Below are 20,114 nucleotides of genomic sequence, written 5' to 3' on the forward strand. Positions count from 1 at the left end.
GGTAATGAAAGATAATTTAAGATGAGACCTACTCTAAAGAAATCATCAAAAATTTGAAAGTCAAAAAAAATTTAGAAGTCAAATCTAATTATCCTACTAATTTGAAAACCAGTATATTTTGAAGAACAGGATAAAAAGTTGAGTGTAGCAGCCAGGGATTTAGCTCAGTGGGTCAAGTGCTTGCCTGGAAAGTGTGAAGTCTTGAGTTTGATCCCTGGTACCAAAGAAAAAGTGAGTGTATGTGTAACCACAAAAGATTAAGGCACAAAATGAGAGTGAGAAAAAGATAGAGGAAGGCCCGCTGACATGTGCACATGCACACACACCTGGGTGGGGAGGGGGTCATGGAGACCAGAAGGATGGGTGGAGGGTGGAGAGAAGGCAAAGAAGAAAATAAAACTTACATATCTGTGACTTTTGAGAGACTTTGAGAGAGAAAGCTCACATCTGTGTGTTTAAGATAGTTACTTTCCTGGCTTTTCTAGTTAGCAGAGAACATTTCCAATTGTATTATAGACATGCAAGGGAGAAAATCATGAGGAGAAATGGCCACGTAGTTCTCGCGTTTTCATTTAAGGCTTGCTCAAACCCGCTCTATCCAGAGACCCCAGACATCCTATCAGTCCATTCCAGGCTCTGGTCTACAGGAAGGCAGAATGTAGTTGCCGTTTTCTGTAATAAACCCAGGTCTCTAAGAATAGGCAACAGGAAACTTCAAGCAGGGAAAAGCAGTGAGATCATAAAGTCCTGGCCCTTGCTTCAGTTTTTCAGTTGGTGGTGGTTAACTCTGCTTGGGAACAGGAAATCCAAAGATTTACTCTACTCTTCTAATTCCTAGTTAGGTGGTAATTTGGGAACAAAACATTTTCCTACTACTCTATAACATAGCTGACACTGAAAACTGAAATATGTGAATAATATTTTAATAGAAATGTAGGGGTAAAAAAGAAGTGTGACAAACATAGCAACAAAATGTAGCTTATTTGGCAAAGAGGGATCATACCCACCAACCATCTACCCTGGCTCCATGTGCTTCATAAAGCTCACCTTTAATACCAACCTCCTGGGAGCCTCCCCGAGCAACAGGGGACCTGAGTCCACTGCTTGTCATCTGTACAAAAGTGAACAATCTTCTCTTCACTTTTAGAAAAAAGGCACAATTATTACCTCAATATTATCTCCAGTGTTTGTGTCATTTTATGTGATATTAGCAGTTGAATCCAGGTCTCCTGCCTGCCAGGCAAGCTCTCTGCCTCTGAACTACATCCCCAGCCACCAATGTTTGTATAAAAGAAGTGACTGCATATGGTAGCAGAAGTTTTACTGATTACACAGGTTTGGTGTTACAGGCTGGAGAAACAGGGGAATGAGAACTGACGGGAATGAGCCTCAAAGGAAAGAGTCCCAAAGACTCTCAGTAGTGAAACTATCTGTAGAAGACCCCAGGGGAATCACAAGCTGGAGGAAGGAGTGCAGTTTCAGAACAGAAAGCGCTGCCTACACTCACAAGGTGGACAGAAATCTCAGGGAAAGGGCTGATGGGAAGGAGAGCAGACACAGATAGCAAAATAGCATAATTTCCTTCCCACTGTCACCTTTCATGCTCCTTTGTCAGACTTTTCCATGTTTATATCTTTGTCACAGTTTTTTTTAATGGGACTTTATTATATGAATCATTTATTTATTATATGAATCATTTATCACACAAATTTCTTAATTGGGCAATTTGCATGTCAGTCTTTCCTTATTTCTGGATCATAGCTGTACCCGGAATAGGTTCTTCAAGTCCCCCATGTTCCTGTCTGCTCCTCCAGCCTCAGGGCCTTGGGCCACTGAGACCTTCTCCAGGTAAGGTCCCAATCCTCTGCTTCCCCATAGGGCTTGGGTGCCTGTTCCTGGCACTCACCCCTCTCCATCTGGGGCTCATTCCTCTTTATTTTTATTTTTACTTCACCCAGTACTGGAACGTCCTTGCTGACTCTGCTGAGGAGAGAGGCTGAAAGGATCCTGAAACACTTCTTGCTCAGCATTTCCCACCTCTGGCAAAGCCTACATGTGGATATGGAGTTGGTGGTGGTTAACTCTACTTGGGAACAGGAAAACCAAAGACAGGAGAGCAGAAATGTCTCTGGGTCTGCCCTTGAGCAGATGCTCAGGCACTGACAAGGAAACTGTACCTTAGAGTATCACTTTTGAGTTACTAAATTTACTTTCAGACATAAAGACAATGCACTAATCAGTTTAAGTCTTCACACCAAGTTTTCAGTTTTCCAAGAGAACTGGAAACAGCAGACATGGTGCTCACCGGAGCCTTTAGAGCAGGCCACCTGGCACTGGCCTAAAGAAGAGCCCTTGGGACTCACATGCCACTGTCAGTCACATTCACCTGTATACACCAGAGAGCACCTAAAGCCAGTTAAAGACCCAGGATGGATCCTCAGTCAATAAAAATAGGAAGCTAGCAGATAAATATCATGCACTTGGCCACCCCTCAATTGGGACTGTATTGTATTCCACCCTGTGTCTCAAAGTACTCTCTAAAGGACTAACTACAGGTCTCATAGTGACAATCTTTTTTTTTTTTTTTTTTTTTTTTTTACTGGTACTGGGGATCAAACTCACGACCGTGCGCTTGCGAGGCAGGAGCTTTATGCCACTGAGCTAAATCCCCAGCCCCTCATACTGACAATCTGCTCATTAGTGCCTCTTTTCCATCTTCCATTGCCTTATATTTATAGAGGTTAGGGACAGAATTAGGTTTTAGATGTGGATATACTAGCCCCTCCTGAGATAATTCTGCATGCTAGCATATTGTGGGAAGGTGGGGCAGAATTTCTAAACATTTTTACTTAGGGTGTTTTTGTTTTTGTTTTGTGGCACATGGCATTGAACTCAAGGCCTTCCCTCTGAGCTACTTCTCAGCCTCCCCTCCTTTTAATACAGACTCCTTAAATCCCTAAGGAATTTGTATGCTCCTGCCCCAGTCTCCCAGGGTGCTGGGATTACTGCCATGCAAACCTGGCTTCCCATTTAAAGTCCTTACCTCTTTTTCTTTCTGAAAATGCTTGGCTCCCAGGGAGACTCATGAGAGCAAGGTGGACAGAGGAAGGGAAATATTAACTGCCTCTGTGAGTCGCGAACAGGCACAGCTCTGTGCGGCTCTACTCATGCCTGAATTAGGCTGTGGCCAGATAGGCCGAGGAAATTTACATTTCAGATAAACATTGCATTTCCAAATAAAGGAGTGCGCTGGAGTTAAATTCTTGTTTTATATTTTCTCGAATCGTCTAGAATATTTGTTTCATTTTGGCTAAAAAGCACTGGATACTATAAACCCATGTTCATGTTATTAGGTGAGTACTTATTAGTTTATTTATCCGTCCCTAAAAGGGATGTGTTAGTAGGTCCTATTGGAAATGATTGCTGTATTCGACAGCCGTCGTTATACACAAATTTGAGCTTGTCCCTCCTTCAGAACCTGGGTTGGACAAACCACTGAAGGCTCCTGGCCCCTGCAGGCATCCCTCACCAGGTCGTCCCTTGGCGGGCCGCTGGCGCCCCCGTGTGCTCTCCAGCGTGCACTGCTGACCTCAGATGCAAGCTTTTCTGCAACCGGCTTCCTAAAGATATGCTTCCCTGGAACCTGGAGGAAGGAAAATTGTGCTCTAAGTGGAGCAGCAGAGGGGATGGGAGTGGGGAGCAGTGATGCTGCTGAAAGACCAGTAAGCAATCGTTCTGGTCTAGTCGCTCCGGTGCAGAGAGGGGCACCAAACTTGTGGGCGTCCCCACAAAATTCCGAGACTGGAGGGGTGACAGCCCAGCGGCAGGAAGGAAGCAGCGCGGGAGCTGAGCAATCCTATCTAGATCCCGAGGGCGGGTCCCGCTCCGCACCCCCTGCCGGCCGCGTTGAAGATCGTGGCCTCCGCCGCCCTGGTGCAGGGGCTTCTGCCCACCAGGAGCGCGGGCCAGGTGCGAGCGCGGTCAGGGCGGCCCGCTCAGAGGCGAGGACTCCAGGCCACGGCCACAGAGCTCGCAGGAACCAGCTCCTGGGCCTGTCGCGAGAGACCCAAGCAAAGGCGGCCAGAGGCGGTGGTGGAACAGAAGCCGCAGGGCAGTGGAGACGGCTCCCTGCTGGCCGCGTCCCCATCGCGCCGTGTGGACCCTGCGTGCGCCGAGCAGGCCTGCTGCCCTCAAGTGAGCGAAGCACAGAGCGTTGTCCACCAAAGTCCAAGGCGTCTCCTGTCCTGGATGTCAAGTTTCCTGGCCTGCAAGAGGCCCAGGAAAGGACCTAAAGACAGGAAGCAGGTGGGGAGATGGCTCTGTCTTCACTCCCAGGTCGTGTAGAATCCAACTCCCTGGCCAGGAGGCTTCATTTGCGAGGATCTTGGTCCCCTGTAGTTGCCAGAACGTTTTGTGGTTTGGTTTCTGTTTTAAAGACAAGGTCTCTATGTTCCAAATTCACTCACTCATAGTGAATTCAAATTCATTATGTAGCCCTGCTGGCCTCAAACTCTAGGAGATCCTCCTGCTTCGTCCTCCCGAGTGCTGGATTTACAGGCCTTTGCTATCATGACCTGCCTGGCCTTCTGAGCCTAAACCCAGTGTCCCTGAGTGGACAGGTGTGGAATAGAACAGGCAACCAGTTGGGAAGGAAGTGGATCAGTAGGGTCATCTGTGCTGTCCAGTCTTGGTCTGGAGAACCCTCAACTCTTTTGGGAAGCATAGATGCCTCATTATGAGAGTCCTGACCCATTTCAGAGCACTCAAGTTTCCTACTTGGAGAAGGACTCGCGGAAATGGACCAGCAGGTTCGAGCTAAAGCAGGAATAATTGTGTTCCTTTAGGGTTTTTCTTGTCTTGGTATCTTCAGGATTTAGGGATTTTTCTCCAAGGAGGTGTTGAGTTAGCAATTTCAGGCCTGAGGACAGACAGACTGGGGATACAGCTGACAGGCACGTGGGGGAATTTGACCATCTTCCCTGCCATGATGCTTAGTGGCAGACAAAATTCAGAGACTGAAGAGAAACAAAGGAAGAAAGGAGAACAGTTAGGAACCCACGTGAGAGAAAAGTGCCAGCAAGGGTGACAGGGTAGCCATGGAGCTGTGAAGAGGTCATGTGGAACATGGCACATAAAAGCGGAAACAAAGCTTTCTGATTAGCTGTGGAGAATGTGAGGAAAAAACAGAGAACAAGCACATCTTGGGTCAGAGCAATAAACTCTCCACTGACTAAACTAGGAAAAGAACAAGTTGATGGATCCGAGGGAAAGGAGTACAAACAGCAAAATGTTGCTACTGGACATAGTCTTTAAGATTCTTATCAGATGTAAGTGTAACTTAAAAAAAAAAAAAAAACAGTTGCTATATGAGTGGAGCCCACAGAAGACTCCTGGACTACAGAGTAAAATTCAGTCATCATCTATGTAGTAGCTGAGTGGGGTGGCACACGCCTGTAATCTCAGCACTTAAGTGACTGAGTCAGGAGGATTGCCATGAGTTCAAGGCCCATCTGAGCTACATAGACAGACTCTGTCCCAAAGACAAAACAAAACAAAAAGTCCTGTATAATACTTAAGAGTCATGGGACTAGAAGAAACTCTGAATCCTATGTAATTGTACAGTGCAGTGGAAGGGGAAAGTATAGACAAAAACAGCAAAGGGTCTAAGGCTGAGCCTTGAGGCGTGCCAAATTTTGGAGACTGTATAGAAGAGGTGGCAACAAAGAATATTGATAAGGACTAGCCACAGACCTGGGAGGAAAACAGAGAAGAAAGCATCTCCAAAACAAAGGTGATCAGGTATGTCAAATTCTCATGCGAAGACTTGGACTGGAAGAGGAATCACATTAAACCTAGATACCATTTTGCAGGGCTGTATCGTTACAGTGGTGGCTTTTCCAGTCCATGAATGAGGTGTAATTCTCTACATCACTGTCAATCTCTCATGGCAGTGTTAGGCTTCTCTGTCCAGAAGTACCGCTAGATTTACTTCTATACCTTTCATTTTCATCTCTCTGTTACACTATAAGCACACTGCTTTTTAACCCTTAAGACTTTTTTGTCTTCTGGGACTTGGGAATTGAACTGGGGCCTTCTCCGTGGTTACATACCCAGTCATTTTTATTTTTTTCTTTCTGAGACAGGGTTCAATAAATTGCTAAACTGGTTATGCTGGGCTCAAATTTAGGATCATCCTGCCTCAGCCTCTCATTGTGCTGGCATTATAGGCATGCACCACTCCAGGCTCCCTTAAGGCTTTAAGAGGACAACATTGTAGAGATGGAATATGCAGACTCTGCCAAAACAATGTGTACATACTTCGGGAAAAGAAAAATAGTATGCTGTTTTATCAATAGATGGTGTTACCCTCCTATGAGGGACTCCAGAAGATGTTATATATCGCAGAAAATATGCTACTGTGCTGGCCCTTAGAGAAGAAATTGAAACTGAAATTATTTAGCAATCTCAATGACCAAACTTACCCAACCTTCAGTTCACCATACTAGTACATGTCTGGAAGCTAACAGCCACCACCCTGAGCACCTCTTGTAATTGTAGAGGTCGAAGATAACTTGTATTAAACTCATGATGTCTCAATAAGTTTACTATTAAAATATTTATATAAGGCTTTCTTTTCCTGCAATGTGTACACATTTTTGGTGGATTCCATATGTTAAAGGAGAACACTGTGGACGTGCTATGCAAATTAATGGAGACAAAAATTCAAAAAGACTGGAGGTAACTGGTGTAGGCTTTAGGGAGAAAGAAGTTTCCCAAATGTGGTATTTGCTGAGAAGACAGCTTAAAGGCAGTTCCAAGAAATCAATGGTATGGTTTCCAGTGAAACAGCATTCATTTGAGTACCGCTGTTAAGTCAGGCCCAGTTCTTCTGGCAGGACAGAGAAAAACCTTGAATAAAAGAAACAGATATTCACATAGGCTTATAAGCACCATATTCAAGAAAATAATCATTTTCTAACTTTAACTCAATCATAACCTTAAATTTCACAAATTTTGTTCACAATAAAGCAGAAGTCAAACTGGGTTTTTTGTTTGGTTGGTTGGTTTTGTTTGGTTTTTTGAGACAAGATATCATATTGTTCACACTGACCTTAAACTCACTATGTCATCCAGGCTAATCTCACACTTGCAATGATCCTTCTCAGTGCTTGATCCCAAGCACTGAGATTACATCAAATCATTTTATTGTTTTGTTTTGTTTTGTTGAGACAGGATCTTGCTACTCAGGCTGATCTTGAACTCCCTATGCAATCCAGGCTGGCCTTAACTTGCAGTGATCCTCCTGCCTCAGCCTCTCCAGTGCTGGGATTATAGGCATGTGACACTATGCCTGATTAAATAGTAGATAATTTTTTACTTTGACATCTTCTATAATCTATGTGCTTTTGCCTAAAAATATAAAGTAAAGAGAATACTCTTACTTATTGCTTTGCTCTATAATCTATGAATACATCCTGTGTGGTTCCAGTTTTTCAAAATTTGTTGAAATTTAATTCACCTCTTTACTGATGATCAAATTCTGTCAATATTCCATATGAATTTGAAAATAAATTTTTCCCATCTTGAATATAATATAGGTATAAATAAAGACTAATCTTGTTGGTCATGTTTTTCAAATCTCTGTATCCTCAATAAATTTCAGTCACCTTGATCTGTCACTTCTTTAAGATTGTATTTAAAAGTCATCACTGTGATTGTTGACTTACCAAAACTCTTTGTATGCACATTTATGTGAGTAGCTTCATGAATATATGTACTTGTTAAATGCAAACAATTCATGATCAGGCCTTAATGAGTTACTGCTTCTACGAGTATGAAATATTGTTCTCCTGATGCCACGGCATGGATTTATCATGTACATAATTTATCTTATATTTTCTTGCCTTCCACAATAATATGTTCATTCTCCTCCTCAATACAACATAAATCTTACTTGCTGGTTTTACTCTTCACTCTGGCCCTCCCCTATCTTCCATATTAATATCACCTAGAATTGGAATTCCACATTTTCTTAATTTTTCAGAATCTGATAACAATATGTTTTGCCATATCTATGGCTACCTTTACTTCTGGTCTACATCTTCCCTCAGCATCCTTTTAAAATTCTTACTGGACTACAACTGTAGTAATTCTCCCAGACATGGGTCAAAAAGTCTTTCCTGCTTAAATGGTAAACTTAGCTGAATATGAAAGTTTAGTTCCAAGTTGGCCAGAGAGACACACTTCTGTAATCCCAGCCACTCAGTAGACTGAGGCAAGAGGCTGAAGGCTGTGCTGGGCAATTTACGGAGCCTCTATTTCAGAAATAAAAAGGAGGTGAATGGATGTGTAGCTCAACGCTTCAGCTCCTGGGTTCAACTCCCAGTGTCACAAAAAGATAAGGTCTGGGGGCTGGGGATTTAGCTCAGCGGCATAAACGCCTGCCTTGCAAGCAGGCAGTCGTGGGTTCGATCCCTGGTACCGATAAAAACGAAAAAGACAAAAAAAAAAAAAAAAAAGATAAGGTCTATCTTCTTATATCCAGGGCTGCCCAAATATATCTGCCAAAAATGTGATCTCTGTTCTTTGTAAGCGTGTTCTCTGCGTGTTTCAGAGCCTTTGCTTAAGCTCTTCGTTCTGCAGTTTTAATACCATGTATCTAGGTTGAGGGTCCTTTCAATTTCACCCTTGTATCCTCATGACTTAATGGGACCTTGCAGGCTAAAGAAATATAAAACAAATTTTATCAGCAGATCTGTATCTTACTACTTTAATTTTCTCAATTTTCAATCTCATCCAAGTGGATGAATTTTAAAACATCTGGATCTTTTATGTCATTTGACTTTTTTCATATTTTTCATTTTTGTAAATTTTATGTGATTTTAATGGGTAACTTATAGTTGATCTTTCAGCTTATTTATTTGCTCTTATCTATGTTATTTTATCCTGGTTTTAACCTTGTTGACTTTTTAATTACAAATTTCACATTTTCATGATCTTTAAATATTCTTGTATTGTTCTCTCCTACATCTCTGAGGATATTAAACATGCTTATTTTGAGGTATCTTCTATTAACAGCTCTTTAGGCTCTACTCTTCATTAAGTTTAGTGTCTGACTACTAACAAAATTTGGACTGTTCCAATTTCATTTAGGCCCTACACTGAACACTAGAATGATATTCCAGTGAAATTTCTCAGTCTATTGCTGTATCAGAAACAAGTCCATAGCCAAGCACAGTGGTGTATACCTGTAATCCCCACATTTGGGAAGGTGAGGCAGGAGGATTGCTTCAAGTTCAAGGCCAACATGGGCTACAAAGTGACTTCAAGGCCAGCCTGAACTACACAGTAAAACCCTGTTTATGCTATAGAAGAAGGTTTATGCTATAGAAGAAACTATTTTGCTGCAGTTGTCAGGAAATATTTCCCCTAAAATTTCTGATGATTCGGGCTCATGTGCTCATCTTTGTACTGGTGGATTTCTGTGCCGAAATTGCCTCCGTATATCGGAGGGCAAATAATATTGGACTTCTCCAAAGTTATCTTTTCATGATGGGAACACTCCTCTTACTTATACATTTTCATTTCTTTCTCTTTGTCCCCACACACAGCTGACACCAAACACTTCTGCGGCCTCAAGGTAGGAAACGGGTAGCTATGAATAAACCTTATGTGATGCTTCTGCTCTGGTATTCAAACAGTGACATTATCAGCTGTCCCAAGACCAATTCTTGTTCCTAGAATCTTCTACAAAGCATGGATCGCTTTTTAATTCACACCTATCTTCTGCAAAAGTCCTCTGTTGCACTCTTCATCCTTGCCCCACCTGCCATCTCTTTGTCAATTTTTCATCATTCCTAGGAATTTGATGTTGAAGATGGGAAGAATGAAACGTACCTTCGGGACAATATCTTGAATCAGTAGTCATATTCTAGTCCCATCCGGACTAGAAGCCATCAGCGTTCAGAATTGCTGGACTCCTCTTCCTCACCCCCCTTTTTCTAAGGACCCTCAGGGCCTTATTTCTCTTTTGGAATTTGTCTTCTCCATTCATCACCCCACTTGGGATGACTGCCAGCAGATTTTGAAGATTTTGTTTACAGTAAAAGAAAAAAAAACATTTATGTTGTGGGATAAAAAGCAGTGTGCGTTCCAAATAAAAACCTGTCCTCTGATCCCGAATGCCAGAACCGTGTTTTCCCTTTGTCCGCCCCATTGGACAACCAGAGGTAAGAAGGCTCTCATTCAGTATCACCAGTTGTTCTCAGAAGCCTTTAAGGGCTGCCAGAAAACCCACCAATTTGTCCAAGGTAGCAGAGGTGAGACAATTGGATGATGAGTCTCCCTCGGGGTTTCTGGAGAGATTGCTGGAGGCCTATTACATTTGTACACCTGTAGATCTGGTAGCACCTGAAAAGGCAAGGGCCATTAATAATACCTTTGTAACTGTTGGCACCTGATATTAAGCAAAAATTGCAAAGGCTTGAGAGATTTAAAGAAATACCCCTCAGTTAGTTATTAGAGTTTGCTTAGAACTGACTCTTTCCTCCCAGCTGGTGCAAGCCATTCAACAGATTCCAGTTCCTGTGACTAAAAAGCAAATATAAAAATTTCTAGGAGCCATAGGATATTGCCTGCGTTAGATTACAGACTCACGAGACCAGGCTTTTCAGCAATTAAAATCAGCCTTAACAGAAGCTCCAGTTCTGGCTCTGTCAAAGTTGCAAAAACCTCTTTCCTTCTATGTTGATAAAAAACAAGGAATAGCAAAAGGAGTACTGACCCAGAGTTTAGGACCATGGCAAAGGCCTATTGCCTATCTTTCCAAGAGACTTGATAATGTGGCAGCCCGATGGCTGCCTTGCCTGCAGATGATTGCCTCGGTGGCCCTCCTGGTGAAAATGGCCCAAAAGGTGACATTTGGACAAAAACTTTTAATTATCTCCTCTCATTCACTGGAGACTCTCATCAAAGCTTCACCGGACGGATGGCTGCCTAACTCCCGAGTCATGCACTATCAGGCATTACTTCTGGATCTGACTACCATCAGTTTCAAGGGGACAGTGTCTTTAAACCCAGATACTCAGCTGCCTGATGATGACCTCTCCTTGCCCCTCTGATCATTTCATGGGGCTTCGACCAGACTTGACAGATGAGTCACCGTCTGGAGTTCCATCATATTTCTCTGATGGAAGCAGTCACATCTATCAAGGTAAGCAGGTCATGGGAGCCACTGTCACAGACTCTCAGATTCTATGGGAACAAACCCATGAACTCATTGCCCTCACTGAGGCCCTCAAGTTGTCAGACTGATAGCAGATATGCATTTGCTACTGCCCATGTTCATGGGGCCATTTATCAGAAATGAGGTTCATTGACTTAAGGGGGCCAAAAGATAAAAATGCTCCCCAAGTTTTAGATTTGTTAGCTGCCATTTGGATGCCAAGGAATATGGATATTAAATAATCTAACAGACGCAGCTACCCAAAAAGCAGCCACAAAATCAGTGGGGATTGAGACAATCCCAGCATTTCTACTGATTCCACCCACTCTGTCAGAGCCCTTTTGCACTCAAAAAGATTTACATTTGGCAGCTCAACTCCAAACAAAGTCTGATATCCCTGGGGGCTGGTACCAACTGCCTGATAATTGAGTCCTCCTCTTCGAGGCCTTGAGATGAAAACTCATCCAACAAGCTCATCAGTCCACTCACATGGGAGGATCAAAACTCGCTGCTCTTTTTGAGATCATTTCTTTATCCCTCAGTTATCAAAGCTTACTCAGTCTGTGAGCCTTAGAGGCCCTCAGTGCCAGTTGGTAAACCCTAAACAACCACAACAAATGGAAAACACTTGGTATCCTGGGACTATGCCTGAAAAACATTGAGAAATAGAGTTCACAAAAATAAAAAAGCCTGGACTTTAAGGAAATGGGTACTGGTAGCTAGCTTTTCCTACTAAGTCTTGAGTCAGCCCTGATAACAGTTTCCCCAATTTGGCCTCCCTTTATCCATGGGGTCTGACAATGGCCCGGCTTTTATAGCCCAGATAACTCAAAAACTAACCCAAGCTTTGCAGATTGATTGAAAACTCCATTGTGCTTACTGGCCTTAAAATTCAGGACAAGTGAAAAGGATAAACCAGACTTTAAAAATGGTAATAACTAAGATGGCATTAAAAATTGGCGAGAATTAGGTGAGTCTCCTTCCTTTTGCCCTCTTGCATGCGCAATGTACCCCCTATGTTGCAGTTGTTTCCCCTTTAAAATTCTATGTGGGAGCCCTCCTCCTCTTATTCCTAAGATTTCTGAGAAAAAAAAAATTAGCTGATGTGGCTAATCAAGATCTTGTTAAGTTCCTTCAGGCCCTTCAGCTGGCTCTGACTTCCATCCACCAGTTATTCCGAGAACAACAACCTCTGCCTGCAGCCCATCCTGAGGATGAATGTCCTGCAGTGAAACCTAGGACACTACTCATCAAGAGACATCACCGTGAGTCTCTCAAACCATGGTGAGAAGACCCTTACACCGTGGCCCTGTGCACTCTGACTGCTGTCAAAGTCACAAAAAAGCCTGCCTTGATTCATCATTGCCACTTCAAGCCAGTTCTGGCCTCTGACAGTGATCAACCTACAGATAAGTGGACTGTTGTTCCCACCAAGGATTCTTTAAAGCTTAAGATTGCCAAATGTATCTGATAATCTTGTTCTTAGGTGTTATTTCTCATGGACACCCAAGGAGATACCTTGTAACCCCACTGTTTAAAACTTAAAATTACTATTTCACTGGTAAATTATTGGTAGCCAATGCTACTGTCTATGAGATAATTAAGATAAATTTATGTTCCATATTAGATAACATCCCAGCAAAAATTAGACAAAAAAAAATGTTGTTGGGTTTGCATGTCATGCTGCCTGATTGGTTGCTAATAGAGACTTACAAGGACCTATGTATTCAAAAGAAATTACAGTCCACTGGCTGGTATCTTTGCCCAAAAACAACAGCCAGCCTCTGATCATAGGTGTTCACAGTCCGTAGAGACAAAATATTTTTGTAGACATTGGGTTGTAAATTTGTATCTCCTTGACAAAAAAAATAAAGGGGGTCAATACCTTTTTCCTCACTCTGGAGACCCAATCTTCTGTTCTTCTCCACTAGACTTCCTGCTCCTGAGACCTTTCTGTGACATCTCTAGCCCCTTCTTGCCTCTGGACATTGCTTATGACAAATCAACTTTTAAATTCCTGTACAGATGACACCTTTTGTTGGTGGGATGCTAAGCTCCTGCTCACACTGGGCAATATACAGGGTGCTCCAGGAACCTGTGTTTACTCTGCCTCCTACTCCTTGCACACTTCCCCTTATGCTGCACTCTGTAATCCTACCTCTTCAGCTTTGATTTATACTTTTTCCTATCCTGCTAATCAACACCTTGTTGCTCCCAGTGGAGCCTGGTTTGCCTGTACTTCTAATATAACTCCTTGTTCCATACATCACCTGTTCACCCAGTGCCCTGAGCTTTACATATTAGTCCATAGCTTTCCCCAAGTGTATTGGTACTCTAGAGATAATGGTAAGAGTCACTTGTTCCCTAGCTTTGACTTAAAGAGTCCAGTAAGAACAAAAAAAAAAAATCCTGTATTATTACCTGTATTACTAAAAATTGAGATAACAAGGTCAATAGGTTTAAGAGTGTTCAGCCTAATAGTCAAAAGACCAAAATTATAGACACTTACATGCATTCATTGACCAAGATTTAGCAGCCCTTAGTGACTCTGTCTCCAAATTAGACGATTCTTTAAGTTCACTGACTGAGATGGTTTTACAAAACCGGCGGGGTCTAGATCTCCTGTTCCTAAAGGATATTTCTGCCATACATTCTCCTAATGTATGGCATTAGGAGAAAATTGTTGTTTGTATGCCAATAATTCTGGGGTTATCAGACAAAGTATGGCCAGCCTTAAAAGGCCGCTACAGGATCAAGAACAAGCCAGACAAGCTGAACAGAATTGGTTTGAGCAATGGTTTTCTCTATCTCCCTGGTTGACAACGTTAATCATAGCAGCCTCCAGACCTCTGTTAATCTTACTTACTTGTTTAACAATTGGACCTTGCATTATAAACAGATTAGTAAATTATGTCAAAGACCAGGTTCAAACAATAAAACTCATGGTTTTAAGGATACAAGTTTATGAACAAATACCACTGCTTGAAAATTCCATGAGCCAATGATTGGGATCACTGACAAAAATCAGTGGGGAATGTTATACTAAGATGCTAAAAATTAAAATAATTGATTAAAAGATAATTAACAAAAATAGTTATTTAAAAAGATAGTTATTAGTAATATTGTCATTCTGTACTGAGCTCATTACCCTAGTAACCAAGCACCAACCACATAGTTATAAATTAACTGACCACATCGTTCTGCTGTTCTGTAATGCGTCATCCCCCCTACCTTAGTTACCTGTGTGCTATGTCAACTTTTGTTCCCCTTGTAAGGCTGTGTCAACCATTGTTCCCTTTATGAGAGACAAATGTTCCTGGAATTGGCAGACCAAGGGCTATGAATTGGCTAACCACCCACTGTGAAATGCCTCTGACCTCAAGCAAAGGGGAACAAAGGCGCAACTGATTTCTGTTTCTCATCACTATGTACTTAATGATCAATGAGCTAATCATAAATGAACTATAAAAATCAGTCAAAACTCTAACTTAGTTGCACAGCTTTGCAAATTCCATCTGCACTGTGTCGCTGGGCCAGCTAAAATAAAAGCACTTCTTTTAAAAAAGACATCTTGCCCCGTTTGTCATCTTGGGGTCTTGCCCCGTTTTTCATCATGGGGCCCTGTTTTTTGAGTAGAGTACAACAGAAGTATTTCAAGTCCTGAAAGAAAACAACTTCCAACCCAGATTGAGGTACCCTGAAAAACTATCTTTCAAAATTAGTGGAGAAACAAGATACTTACATGACAAAGAACAAATGAAGGAGTTCATGACCACCAAACCAATCCTACAAATAATACTCAAGGACATTCTAGAGAGATAAAAAAAAAAAAAAAAAAGACCACAGTTCCAGGAACAGTAGCAGGTGGGCATCACCAAGTGGGGAAGAAAATTGAATACAGGGGGAAAGTAGTGAGCCAACGGCCGGAAAATAGCATGGCAAAGACAAGCCAGTACCTGTTGTCTGTAATCATTAATGTCGATGGCCTCAGTTCACCAATAAAAAGAAACACAGGCAGAGTGGATCAAGAGACAGAGTCCATCAATGTATTTTATATAAGAAACACATTTAACTTGAAAATTCATAGACTGAAAATCGAAGGAGAGGAAACAATGCTCTATGTGACAGGGAACCAGAAAAAAAGTAGGGGTAGTTTGCCCATCAGCTGCAGACTGGATAAGAAAGCCATGGCACTTTTATACAGCGGAAAGCAACTCAGCTAAAAAGAAAGATAATCTTGAGGCTCTTTGTAAGTAAATGGATACAACTTGAGATCATGCTCCTGGATGAAATGGTTCAAAGTCACATGGGTGAACATCATGTTGTCCCCCAGTATAAAAAACTAAAATAGTTAGTAGGATCCAAATACACAACAGATACTGTGAAAGTGAAACAGGAGGAAGTGTCTTAAAAGGGAAGGCAGTAGCCATTGTTAATCTATTATTGTGTTTTGAAATTTGTATTGTTTTCATTGTTCTGTTCAGTTTGGTTTTATTCTGTTTTGTTTTGTTTTGTTTGATTTTATTATATTTGATGGCATGCACAGCTATTTCAAAGGTAACAAAATATATTATGCTAGCCATTATTGATTTCCTATTATCTTGTTTTGAAGCCCTATATTGCTTTTATTGTTTTGTTTTGTTTGATTATATAATGTCTGATAGCATAGACAGCTACTTTGAAGATAACAAGAAGCATTATGGTAGTCGTTGTTTTCCTATTATCTTGTTTTAAAGTCCTGTATTACTTTCATTGTTCTATTTTGATTGATTTTATTCTGTTTTGTTTTGTTTGATTTTATTATGCCTGATGGTGGGAGCAGTTATTTTGAAGATAAGAATAGGAATTATGGTAGCCAGTACTGATTTCCTTTTATCTTTTTTGAAGTCCTGTACCACATTCATTGTTTTGTTTTGTTTTGTTTTTTTGGTCCTTTTCATTTTTATCGGTACCAGGGATCGAACTCACGACTGCCTGCTGGCAAGGCAGGCACTTACACCGCTGAGCTAAACCCCCAGCCCCCATTGTTTTGTATTGATTGACTCTATTCTGCTTTATTTTATTTGGTTTTATTCTCTTCAAAAATAAAGAATTCAAGGCTAGTCTAAACTACATAATAAGACTATATCCCAAAAAACAAAAAAGAAAAAAAGAATGCTTACCAAAGATAGGTCTTTACTGAGCAGCAACAGCAGACATTACAAAGTATATTTCCTAATTCACTTTTTTCCCCTCTTGGGTCACATAACAGATACAGAATCAAAGGCCCTGCAAGTAAACTGTGAGAAAATGCCTTCTTGGGTGATGCTTTTAGAATTAAAGAAGTTTGTGCTTCTTTAACATAAGATGCTTGGGGAAAGTGACTCTCAGGGCACTAGAAATCTAGGAGAGCTCCACTAGTTGGGAGAGGAAATGGGCTCCAGAGATGCCAGGGCAACCGTGTGATGCCTTCGGAACCATAACACTCACAGGAGCAACACTTAGCATGTGTCTGGTATGTTCCCAGCACTGTGTTCAGTGTTTACAGTACCTTATCTCATTTAATCCTTATACCGAGTCTAGGGGAGGTAGGTGCCATTATTTTTATCATTTTCACAACAGAAGAAACAGAAGATTCTGTAAGAAACTTTCCCAAGGTCATTCAGTTCTCTGGTGGCAAATCTAGGACTCTGGCTGAAGATCAATCAAAGTGCAGCACTCGCCCTCTCAGCAAGAACACTGTTAACTGCTAAAAGGAAAAACTGGCAAAGAGGAAAAAACAAGAGTGACTGCTATGGATGTTGCCAGTGTAGCTCTGGTGTGACATTAAGAATCATCTTCACTTCTGCTGCTTCTGAGCTGCCTGTCAGTGTGCTATGTGCTTTCATGGGAGCCAGGATTACCTTACTTCCTTCTTTTATGGCCTCTTCTATATCAAATAAGGTAATCTTGTCAGAGCCAAGGAACAAATTAAAATAAGTACATATGGGCAGAGTGACAACTATTATGATCCACAAAGCTGCTTAGAAACTTACTGGTGTAAAATCATTGCGTGTTTAAAGATCTTTACTTTTAACCTAACTTAGAAGCAGTGTGAAGAGCAGGATAGATACAAACCATCTGAAACCTAAAAGAGCCAAAGTATTATAAATGGGCATTGCAAGGAAATTTGAATACAAGTTATAATCCCTTCATTTTACAGCATAAGATTAAGAAGACTCGAAGATGTGATAGTGGTCAGTGAATTTAATCTCAAATTCCTACTTATTTAAATTGTTTCAGGTTCAGTTTTGCCCATTGCTGGCACCAGTATGGAAGCTAATATAATCTAACTTTCCTTGGTTCTGACAAGCACTCAGCTGAGTCATCTTACCCTGGATTCTTGTCTGGCAGTAATCAGAGAAAGATGATTTAAATAAGAGTCTAAAATTTCCAGTGAAAAAAGTAATATACAGCATACTTAACTTTTAATTGGACATAAATTTGAACTCCTATTTATAAAATCGCCAATTAAATTCACTTTGAACACCAACTTGTCAGGTAAATTCCTCATTTAACCAGACCAGCTTTATTTTGGTGGGGTGAGGTGGTTCACATTTGCAATCCCAGCTATTCTGTAGGCTGAGGCAAAAAAAAAAAAAAAAAAAATCACAAGTTCGAGGACACCTAGACAATTTAGTGACATCTGGTCTCAAAGTAAGCGTTTAAAAGCTGAGGATGGCAGCTCAGTGCCTAGCATGTGTTCAGGACCTGGGTAAAATTTCCAGTGGAGAGGGGGCTTCATTTCAAAGCTTATCAATGGAATTGTAAACAATAATTGCCTCAAAGGCAGATTTGGTAAAACATACAGTAGTGTTTGTTCACGACTCAAAAGTTTTGAACTGAGTCACTCCACGTGTTAACTACACGGTCTTTTGTGTACCATAAATTCCTTCTTCACTCATCCTCAAACTGTTTCTCACATTTTGCAACTCAAGGGCTCTGACACACCCACAAGTTAATAGTTGAAGATCTGACACATGGGTACCAATATAGATATGTACCTACAAAACCTATTCACAGCATACACACACACACACACACACACACACACACACACACACACACAAAGCTAAAAATCACCTCCCCAGGCCCCACTTCCAACCAGATTGAACCAGTTTCATGAGAAGCACCTGTTAACAACTGAGGTGATTCTTCGATAGATCCCTGCCCAAGGAAGAGACAGTTTCCCTATGTAAAGTGACCTGTAAACCATCACAGTAAGTCCATGGAAAGTTTAGCTTTCTCCCAGTACACACAGGTTGGATGGAGTTGAGGGAAGGATTGACTAATCTGAGGACTGGGCCAGGTCTAATGGTTCATCCCACTAAGACGAGCACTTAGAGGCCGAGGCAGAATCTCCAGCTCAAAATTAGTTTGGACTACACAGAGAGATCATGCCTTAAAAGTCTAAAAATCAGTAAGTGGAAATTACAATCTGACAGCCAGAGAGGTACTTGCGCTTTAAGTCACTGATAGAAGAAACAAAGGATGCCTAGGTAAACTAGTAGACATGCCATGCCTTTGTCATGCTTAAAGGTGTAAAAAAAAAAAAAAACCCTGAAACACAGAAACACTAAGTAGGAGAAATTTAAGGTTTTCTTCACTAGAGAAACAAAATCCCAGCTTGCTATTTTCAAAACATTCCAATTTGGAAACCCAGAAGGGGCACTCCAACTCTGCCACACTGCTCACTCCTCTTCCCGCAAAAAAAAAAAAAAAAAAAAAAAAAAAAACGAGCTATAGGAAAGCTCATTTCCTACTGAGTTCCCATAATCACTTGCTGTTACAAGTCATTTGACCAAACACCCCCCAAATTACAAGGCCCCAAAATGTACTCTTGGCCACGAACACATCCTAAGCAAAAGCCAGTCAATCACCAGTGTTTACAGCCGCTTTCTCCAATAACTGAAGTGGCTCTGAAAAGAGCCTTTGGGGTAATAATTCACCTGTCGCCTCCCTTACTTAGAGCTGGTATACTTCGTGACCGCCTTGGTGCCCTCTGACACGGCATGCTTGGCCAGCTCGCCTGGCAGCAGCAGGCGCACGGCCGTCTGGATCTCACGGGACGTGATGGTTGAGCGCTTGTTGTAGTGTGCCAGGCGCGACGCCTCGCCAGCGATGCGCTCGAAGATGTCGTTGACGAAGGAGTTCATGATGCCCATGGCCTTGGACGAGATGCCGGTGTCCGGGTGGACCTGCTTCAGCACCTTGTACACATACACCGAGTAGCTTTCCTTGCGGCTGCGCTTGCGCTTCTTGCCGTCCTTCTTCTGCACCTTTGTTACAGCCTTTTTCGACCCCTTCTTAGGGGCCGGAGCAGATTTCGCCGGATCGGGCATTCTTCTCTCCCAAAACAACTACAGCACACACCCAGACAACTGATTGCAGACTACACCGCAAGTCGCCGGTTGCGCTATACTTATAGAGCCTACATGCAAATGAGGGTTCCAAAAGTGCTGCGTTTTTACTGGTTATTTAAACAACTCGTCATAGAAGGGTGGAGTTTATGTAAATAGACTCTGGTTGCGCTTCCTTAGTGGTCATTAGAACAAGTCATATTGGCCAATCAAAATGTTCCATTTCACATCCACCAGTAAATTACGTAGAGCAGTGATTTCACCAGTTCTTTTTCCGCCGGTTTTCATAGGTTGGTATACATACGAAATTCTTTAGTATAAGAAAGCTAGTTTCTATTTTTGTATATAAACACCACCTGTGATTCACTCTTCTGGCTTCCACTACCTATATTACCTGGCGAATATCAAGCTATAAACAAGACTATGCAATTCTTAAATACAAAATAAAGACAAAAAGGCATTTTCAAAGACAGATTCACTTGTCTCTGGTCGTAGGGCCTTACATGTCAGGG

General features: G+C 41.8%; 1 protein-coding gene across 7 annotated transcripts; it reads right to left on the reverse strand.

Annotated features, from left to right (window-relative positions):
- Positions 1–907: 907 nt before the first annotated feature.
- LOC100728660 (histone H2B type 2-F) lies at positions 908–19,656 on the reverse strand. Of its 7 annotated transcripts, XM_063252411.1 has the most exons (4): positions 19,208–19,656; positions 10,298–10,410; positions 9,898–10,071; positions 6,587–6,909 (listed from the first exon to the last, which is right to left on the reverse strand). In XM_063252411.1, the coding sequence occupies exons 1-3, from the start codon at positions 19,582–19,584 to the stop codon at positions 9,947–9,949; spliced, it is 615 nt and encodes a 204-aa protein (XP_063108481.1). In that variant the 5' UTR covers positions 19,585–19,656; the 3' UTR covers positions 6,587–6,909; positions 9,898–9,946. The 7 variants fall into 7 exon arrangements, with proteins under 7 accessions (XP_003478900.2, XP_012998550.1, XP_063108481.1 ...); XM_003478852.5 differs by lacking the exons at positions 6,587–6,909; positions 9,898–10,071; positions 10,298–10,410 and adding an exon at positions 908–5,015 and having other exon boundaries at positions 19,208–19,653; XM_013143096.3 differs by lacking the exons at positions 6,587–6,909; positions 9,898–10,071; positions 10,298–10,410 and adding an exon at positions 908–5,015 and having other exon boundaries at positions 19,192–19,653.
- Positions 19,657–20,114: the final 458 nt, after the last annotated feature.

Source organism: Cavia porcellus, unplaced genomic scaffold (genome assembly GCF_034190915.1).
Source record: "Cavia porcellus strain 051 isolate PalLab524CR breed Dunkin Hartley unplaced genomic scaffold, mCavPor4.1 scaffold_1, whole genome shotgun sequence".
Classification (NCBI taxonomy): Eukaryota; Metazoa; Chordata; class Mammalia; order Rodentia; family Caviidae; genus Cavia; species Cavia porcellus.